This window comes from Procambarus clarkii, chromosome 10, assembly GCF_040958095.1.
Source record: "Procambarus clarkii isolate CNS0578487 chromosome 10, FALCON_Pclarkii_2.0, whole genome shotgun sequence".
In the NCBI taxonomy this organism is placed as follows: Eukaryota; Metazoa; Arthropoda; class Malacostraca; order Decapoda; family Cambaridae; genus Procambarus; species Procambarus clarkii.
In genome coordinates this window covers 26903574-26912576 of record NC_091159.1, presented here as the reverse complement: position 1 = coordinate 26912576, position 9003 = coordinate 26903574, and the positions used below count along the sequence as shown (strand labels likewise).

The following is a 9003-nucleotide window of genomic DNA, read 5'->3' as shown; positions in this document are numbered from 1 at the left end:
GTCTCTCCCTTGTCACAGTGTCTCTCCCTTGTCACAGTGTCTCTCCCTTGTCACAGTGTCTCTCCCTTGCCACAGTGTCTCTCCCTTGTCACAGTGTCTCTCCCTTGTCACAGTGTCTCTCCCTTGCCACAGTGTCTCTCCCTTGCCACAGTGTCTCTCCCTTGCCACAGTGTCTCTCCCTTGCCATAGTGTCTCTCTCCCTTGCCACAGTGTCTCTCTCCCTTGCCACTGTGTCTCTCCCTTGTCACAGTGTCTCTCCCTTGTCACAGTGTCTCTCCCTTGCCACAGTGTCTCTCCCTTGCCACAGTGTCTCTCCCTTGCCATAGTGTCTCTCTCCCTTGTCAGTGTCTCTCTCTTGTCACAATGTCTCTCTCCCTTGTCACAATGTCTCTCTCCCTTGTCACAATGTCTCTCTCCTTTGTCACAGTCTCTCCCTTGCCACAGTGTCTCTCCCTTGTCACAGTGTCTCTCCCTTGTCACAGTGTCTCTCCCTTGTCACAGTGTCTCTCCCTTGTCACAGTGTCTCTCCCTTGCCACAGTGTCTCTCCCTTGTCACAGTGTCTCTCCCTTGTCACAGTGTCTCTCCCTTGTCACAGTGTCTCTCCCTTGTCACAGACTGTCACAGATTGTCACAGATTTTTTCCAATAATATCCCCACTTTAGCAACTTCGACCATTCAAAGCACCGCTATCACCAAGAGGACATCAGTGTAAACTTTATTCTTGGATTAGGCGTAACATTAGTACATATGCATTTAAAAAAAGGAAACTACATATTCCAATCCACCGATATATTTTCACTGTTTTTTTTCATTTTCAACCTTGTTCCATTTTTTTTACAATGTTAAAAACCTCATATGTAAACACTCCATAAACATTTGCTCCTTAATATTCAATGTTGACTTCAGTGTTTATACAAATATAATTATAAGTAACATGTACATTGGCGGGTAATTTACTTATAATTAATGGACGCATACAGTTCACGCCATGCAACCCATACAGGAGAGCTCAGTACACACACACACACACACACACACACACACACACACACACACACACACACACACACACACACACACACACACACACACTCACACACACACACACACACACACACACACACACACACACACACACACACACACACACACACACACACACTCACACACACACACACACACTCACACACACACACACACACACACACACACACACACACACACACACACACACACACACACACACACACACACACACACACACACACACACACACACACACACGCATACAAAATCCTCAGAGGAATCGACCGGGTAAACAAGGATAAACTATTCAACACTGGTGGGACGCGAACAAGGGGACACAGGTGGAAACTGAATACCCACATGAGCCACAGAGACGTTAGAATGAACTTTTCAGTGTCAGAGTAGTTAACGGATGGAATGCATTAGGCAGTGATGTGGTGGAGGCTGACTCCATACACAGTTTCAAATGTAGATATGATAGAGCCAAGTAGGCTCAGGAATCTGTACACCAGTTGATTGACAGTTGAGAGGCGGGACCAAAGAGCCAAAGCTCAACCCCCGCAAGCACAAATAGGTGAGTACACACACGCGCGCGCGCGCAGGACTCGTAATTCTGTGGCGCGGGTTCGATTCTCGCACGAGGCAGAAACAAATGGGCAAAGTTTCTTTCACCCTGAATGCCCCTGTTACCTAGCAGTAAATAGGTACCTGGGAGTTAGTCAGCTGGCACGGGCTGCTTCCTGGGATGTGTGTATGTGTGTATGTGTGTTGTGTGAAAAAAAAGTAGTTTGTAAACAGTTGATTGACAGTTGAGAGGCGGGCCGAAAGAGCAGAGCTCAACCCCCGCAAACACAACTAGGTGAATACACACAATACACTCTTGAAGCAAGCGCGAAACTTAAAATGTTAAGAAAGTTTTTAAGGAATGAGAGGCTTTCAAATCTTTCAAATTCAAGGGTGTTTGGAATATATTGACAACAATCTATCGTTCGTCTCATGTTATAGCTGCTGTTCCTTGTGCTATCACTTATTCACCTGCCATTACTCCATGATATTATGCAATCGCTCTTTTATTATGCTATCGTTGCTTTAGTATGCTATCGTTGATTTCATACATGCTATCGCTGCCTTATCGTAGAGTACCGTCCCCTTGTCTCTGGGAAAGAGCCCTCTCTCCCTCCCTGGGAAAGAGCCCTCTCTCCCTCCCTGGGAAAGAGCCCTCTCTCCCTCCCTGGGAAAGAGCCCTCTCTCCCTCCCTGGGACAGAGCCCTCTCTCCCTCTCTGGGAAAGAGCCCTCTCTCCCTCCCGGGGACAGAGCCCTCTCTCCCTCCCTGGGAAAGAGCCCTCTCTCCCTCCCTGGGAAAGAGCCCTCTCTCCCTCCCTGGGAAAGAGCCCTCTCTCCCTCCCTGGGACAGAGCCCTCTCTCCCTCCCTGGGAAAGAGCCCTCTCTCCCTCCCTGGGAAAGAGCCCTCTCTCCCTCCCTGGGAAAGAGCCCTCTCTCCCTCCCTGGGAAAGAGCCCTCTCTCCCTCCCTGGGAAAGAGCCCTCTCTCCCTCCCTGGGAAAGAGCCCTCTCTCCCTCCCTGGGAAAGAGCCCTCTCTCCCTCCCTGGGAAAGGGACAAAGGGAGTGTTCACTCAAGAGGTCAAAGGTGACTCCCACCATCACAGTGACACCTTTGGAGATCACAGCGTCTACAAGGAGAGAAATATATAACAAAATATTTATGGCCGGCTGAACCAGCAATTCCCCCCCCCCAGGGGGACGAGATGGGGGGAAGGGATAGAAGGGGAGAGGATGGAAGGGGGAGGGGGAAGGACTTATACTGTAAGATTAATTTACCATATATATATATGGTCCAAGGACTTCGACCCTCCCTCTTCCCCCCCCCCTTCCTTCTCCTTGCATCAGACATCACCACCTCCCCCCCCCCCCCTCTCGCACGAAGCTTGTCTACCGCCTTTTAATAACTCTGCGACTAACGACAGCCTCGCATGACACTTGATACCCGTCAAACGAAGATAAAAAACAAAAAAATACACAAAAAACGGGGTCAATGAGGAGGTGGGGGCATAGGGGGGAGGGGGAGGGGGGGGGGGGAGGATTTACTTACGTAAAGTGGAGGTCAGGTCGCGCAAGGAAGCGATGAGGGAGCATTTAATGAGTGAGAGGCGAGCGTGATGAGGCAGGAGGGAGAAAAGTGGTGAGAGGGGGGAGGGGAGGGGGTGGCAGAGGACCCGGAGGAGTGAGGACAGAAAGATAGGAGGAGGAGGAGGAAGAGAAGGGGCAGGAGAAGGATGTAGAACAGGGTGAGGTGGCGGGGCAGTTGGAGAGGAGGTGGGAGGGGGGGAAGCAGGAGAATGAAGGGGGAAAGCAAGAGAAGGGAGGGGGACAGGAAGAGAAAGCAGGGGCACAGCAAGAGAAGGAACGGGAGCAGCAAGAGAAGAGAGGGAGGGGGGGGGGCAGCAACATAAGAGTCAATAACAGAAGGACAAAATAAATGAGGCACACCACTGGACAGAAGAAGGCAGCTAGATCTCAAGGTAAAAGAGACACATTAATTCAAGAATGGCTGGGCGTGGAAGAGGGACGGAAAGGGGTAAGGAAAATCACAAGAGGGGAGGGGGGGGGGGCCTGAGGTGACTGGGAAAAAGGACAGAACAGGAGGGGGAGAAGGGGGGAAAAGGGGCGTAAGGAAACCTGACATCATTTCGAAGGTTGCAGTTAATGACAGCCTCCTCACCTATTACAAACTTTTTGATGGGCGTTATTAATTGAGAAAAAGATGGGAGGTGTCGTGAGGGGGGGGGGAGGGGTTGGGTTTAGAGGGGGAGGGGACTAATCTCTTGCTTATCATCCCAGGTAATGATTAGAGAATTTATGTGGCCCTCACTAGGGCAAAATTCATGCAATTAGGTGACCCCCTCCCCCACCCCCCCCCATCCCCGTCTCCCAGATACTCTGATGGATAACTAACAACATGATACCTGGGAGATAACCGCTGAGATGATTATCTTAGAGATACCTTGATAGATAATTAGCACCGATAATGAATAACTTTCATGAATAACTAATGAAAGTTATGAATATAACCCAAGGATTTGTTTATAAGGTGGTAGATATTGATGCCACTTCTACTCTCGATACCCCGAGGGTAGTATAGTGTAGCCCCTCGGGGCGTGTGACTATACCAGATGAATGTTTCAATTGCACGAGCATGATTGCCACTCTTCCTTCAAAACACTCCAAATTGCAATCTTGCTTGACAACCGGCAGATATATAGTCTTAGTGCCTTGTCTGAAGAGTTGCCATACCTGTAGTGCATTGTCTAAAGAGTTGCCATACCTGTAGCCCCAGCCGCTCTCGCTGAGAAAGGTGGCATTTCCTGAACGATATTTTGCTTGTCACCCATGTTGAATATTTTCACGTGAGATCATTTCTTTTCAAGGGCGAGCGGTCCCTGCTCGAATACAATAATCAAAATTGGGTCGTTCAAAAGAGCTGTCAAACTAAATAACCAATTTCTTGAAATTGTATTGAAGAAAATGATCGATTACACAATGTAACACACTTTTTGTTCCTCGGTGGTGTTCACTTCTGATTGTTTATGGCGCCAAAGTATAGAAAAAAAAGACTGTTATTCCCCCTCAGACTTTGCTTAGACTTCTGCCTCAGACAGCTTAGGTAAGATGTCTTGAGAGTGCCTGAAAAAAAGGCTGTCGACTACTTCTCTAGAGCTGTAACACATGAGTCCTGAAGGCAGCCTTCTGGTGCCTTAAAGAAAGTGTAATCTTAAAGGCTTAACTTTCCTTTGCCTCTTCCTTAAGCTGAGACAAAGGTCGAAGCAAAGGCTCAGGGAAATAACATCTATTTAATATATTCTGAAGAAATATAATATCTTTAAATAACACCTACAACCCAGGAAGACAAAATTGAAAGCTTTATTACAGAGTATTATTAAAAGACTTGTTTTACTTAAACGACTGAATGACATTATTGTGCTTCTGCAATATTTGGCGACTGTTATACCACGTTCCTGGTCATTTTATATTGGCAGCAAAGTGGGCTTACCAATATATAGCAACTATGACGCTGAAAACCATTTTGTATTCTTTTGAGTGCCAGAAAAATTAGTGTAGGTGCTTGGTCGTTGGGCCTTGAGCTACTAACATTCTCGTACATGTGAAGAACAGTCGATATCGTTGATGTGGGTGATGCAGGTCACAGGATGGGCCCTATAGGCGACCCTTGCGGTACACCACTCATCGTCACCACGCCTGTCAACTTTCTACTCCATTTAGCACGAATCTATTTCCCCCGTGATTGCGCGATGAATATCTGCCTCCACACACACACACACACACACACACACACACACACACACACACACACACACACACACACACACACACACACACACACACACACACACACACATACACACACACACACACACACACACACACTAACATAGCTAGGCGTTATCTTTCCCGTTTGTTTCATTGTAACCATTAATACCTTTGGTAATGAAAATTGGCGATTCTCTCAACTGTTATTGTTTGTACATCATCCGGTCAATCTGCACTAATTTGCACTACGTTTAATATCCTCTACATTGCAGATGAAAAGTCACAATAACGTGGCTGAAAAATGTTGACCAAACCCCCACACTAGAAATTGAAGCGAAGACGACGTTTCGGTCCGTCCTGGACCATTATCACAATCGACTTGATGATGGTCCAGGACGGACCGAAACGTCGTCGTCCCTTCAATTTCTAGTGTGTGGTCTGGTCAACATCCTCTACATTATATTGGCCACTAATATTCTGGAAATAACAATAACTCCTCCTCGGGGCATTTCTGACTACTGTACATAGCATTAGCGAGCGGTGATATTTTTTGTATCACTGTGAGAAGATGCAAAAATCAATATTACCAATAACTGTGGGAGAGCCAACTGAGTGCCTCCAGTGCCAGGGAAGTGCGTCCAGGGTGTTGGGTCCCATTAAGACACGGGGAGACGGACATGTTGCAACCCAATACATGTTATAAACGACAATAAATATGTTAAGCAATATATATATCCACTTTAAATGTCCACTGTTGGAGAATGAGAAAGGAAGGAACTATCAAGGGGAAAGCGCTAAGCCATTATGACTATATATCACTTGGAAGGGGTCAGGATAAGGATTTGGGATGGGACCGGAGGGGAAGGAATGTTACCCAACCACTTGGATGATCGGGGATTGAACGCCGACCTGCACGACGCGAGACCGTCGCCGTACCGTCCAGCCCAAGTGGTTGGGCTGGAGAATAAGAAAGAAGACAATAAAGAGAAGGAGCAGCACCAGGAAGAAAAAGTAAGGAACACTGACAGAGTGAAAACACAGCCGGTGACAAAGCCCCGTCAATCTTGCAAGAGCTCGACAGGAACAACCGTCACCCCACCCTTCCCCTGTCCCCCTAACGACCCCCTCTCCCCTTTGAACCCTCCTCCCCATCCCCCCAAGGGTGCATCAAGCCCCCCCCCAAGGGTGCCACTCGTCACCGGCAGTAAGAAATTGGCGCTGAAAGCAATAGCGTAATAAAACTCGCCCTGATGAGGGTCTCTCGAGCAGTGTAATTGGTGCTGGATTCTATTGTCGCTGTAATTACGCTCTGGACAAATTGCTCAGTGAGGGATTATTGTTATTCTCGAGTAGCGAAGGTCTTTCGTGTGCCGAGGTCTTGTTTCGTGCGGCTTATGTTTCACGACCTATTTCGTGGGGCCTTTCGGGTCGAGGAGGACTTGTTGTGGCTTTTCGTGTTGAGGACTCGTATTTCGTGCACCACTGCCGTGTCGTGTCGTGTCGTAGCCTCGTTACACTCAGGCTGGGAAGGGGGCGCTGCTAATCACCAGTCTACTTTACGAGTTCTTTGGAAGGACCGCTGTCTGGGGTCTGCTGGACCGCTGTCTGCGGTCTGCTGGACTGCTGTCTGCGGTCTGCTGGACCGCTGTCTGGGGTCTGCTGGACCGCTGTCTGCGGTCTGCTGGACCGCTGTCTGGGGTCTGCTGGACCGTTGTCTGCGGTCTGCTGGACCGCTGTCTGGGGTCTGCTGGACCGCTGTCTGGGGTCTGCTGGACCGCTGTCTGGGGTCTGCTGGACCGCTGTCTGGGGTCTGCCGGATCGCTGTCTAGGGTCTGCTGGACCGTTGTCTAGGGTCTGCTGGACCGCTGTTTGGGGTCTCCTGGACCGCTGTCTGGGGTCTGCTGGACCGCTGTCTGGGGTCTCTCCTGGACCGCTGTCTGGGGTCTGCTGGACCGCTGTCTGGGGTCTGCTGGCCCTCTATCTGGGGTTTGCTGAACCGCTGTCTAGGGTCTGCTGGACCGCTGTCTGGGGTCTGCTGGACCGCTGTCTGGGGTTTGCTGGACCGCTGTCTGGGGTTTGCTGGAACGCTGTCTGGGATCTGCTGGCCCTCTATCTGGGGTTTGCTGGACCGCTGTCTGGGGTCTGCTGGACCGCTGTCTGGGTCTGCTGGACCGCTGTCTGGGTCTGCTGGACCGTTGTCTGGGGTCTCTCCTGGACCACTGTCTGGGTCTGCTGGACCGCTGTCTGGGGTCTCTCCTGGACCGCTGTCTGGGGTCTGCCGGATCGCTGTCTAGGGTCTGCTGGACCGTTGTCTAGGGTCTGCTGGACCGCTGTTTGGGGTCTCCTGGACCGCTGTCTGGGGTCTGCTGGACCGCTGTCTGGGGTCTCTCCTGGACCGCTGTCTGGGGTCTGCTGGACCGCTGTCTGGGGTCTGCTGGCCCTCTATCTGGGGTTTGCTGAACCGCTGTCTAGGGTCTGCTGGACCGCTGTCTGGGGTCTGCTGGACCGCTGTCTGGGGTTTGCTGGACCGCTGTCTGGGGTTTGCTGGAACGCTGTCTGGGATCTGCTGGCCCTCTATCTGGGGTTTGCTGGACCGCTGTCTGGGGTCTGCTGGACCGCTGTCTGGGTCTGCTGGACCGCTGTCTGGGTCTGCTGGACCGTTGTCTGGGGTCTCTCCTGGACCACTGTCTGGGTCTGCTGGACCGCTGTCTGGGGTCTCTCCTGGACCGCTGTCTGGGTCTGCTGGACCGCTGTCTGGGGTCTCTCCTGGACCGCTGTCTGGGTCTGCTGGACCGCTGTCTGGGGTCTCTCCTGGACCGCTGTCTGGGTCTGCTGGACCGCTGTCTGGGGTCTCTCCTGGACCGCTGTCTGGGTCTGCTGGACCGCTGTCTGGGTCTGCTGGACCGCCGTCTGGGGTCTCTCCTGGACCGCTGTCTGAGTCTGCTGGACCGCTGTCTGGGGTCTCTCCTGGACCGCTGTCTGGGGTCTGCTGGACCGCTGTCTGGGGTCTGCTGGACCGCGTTCTAAGTAAGAGGGAAAGAATGCCACATTGAGCTCTTTATCTAGTGGGCGTTTTCCCCTTAATATATTAGGTTGATTTTCGTTGTATTCACTTAGTTGTATTCACCTAGTTGTGCTTGCGGGAGTTGAGCTCTGGCTCTTTGGTCCCGCCTCTCAACCGTCAATCAACTGGTGTACAGGTTCCTGAGCCTATTGGGCTCTATTGTATCTACATTTGAAACTGTGTATGGAGTCAGCCTCCATCTCTGCCAGCGTCTTGACCCCTGGAGAGTGTTGACACTGTCAATGAGAAGATCAATAGGAGCCATGAGGAGGATTCGAACCTGCACACTGGGTACACACCCCCCTTAAACCACTTACCCACGACATGCTTTTAGCACGTCATGGTTCAGCATCTTGGTCTATACCCTGGAGAATAAACACTCTCCCTGACATCAAAATAAATGCCTTCAAATGACCAGAAAGCAAAGTCCTCCTTAAAATCTAGTCTTAATAAACTTCAGACTTGAAAAAACAAATCCACAAGCCATCAATACTTGCACAATACTCCTTGTAGGGAGTATTGACAAGTATTTACAAGCTAGGCTGATACCTGCATGCCCGGGCCG

At 50.5% G+C, this 9003-nt stretch overlaps 1 protein-coding gene across 1 annotated transcript; it reads right to left on the bottom strand.

Annotated features, from left to right (window-relative positions):
* Positions 1-7664: 7664 nt before the first annotated feature.
* LOC123752465 (guanine nucleotide-binding protein G(s) subunit alpha isoforms XLas-like) lies at positions 7665-8790 on the bottom strand. The gene is made up of 2 exons (XM_045734513.1): positions 8756-8790; positions 7665-8397 (listed from the first exon to the last, which is right to left on the bottom strand). The coding sequence occupies exons 1-2, from the start codon at positions 8788-8790 to the stop codon at positions 7665-7667; spliced, it is 768 nt and encodes a 255-aa protein (XP_045590469.1).
* Positions 8791-9003: the final 213 nt, after the last annotated feature.

Bases quoted from the DNA above. Each gene is read 5' to 3' on its own strand.
- LOC123752465 (XM_045734513.1), bottom strand. From the start codon at position 8,790: ATGCTGAACCATGACGTGCTAAAAGCATGTCGTGG. The intron at 8,398-8,755 runs GTAAGTGGTTTA...CCTCTTACTTAG, and splicing joins GTGCTAAAAGCATGTCGTGG to AACGCGGTCCAGCAGACCCC.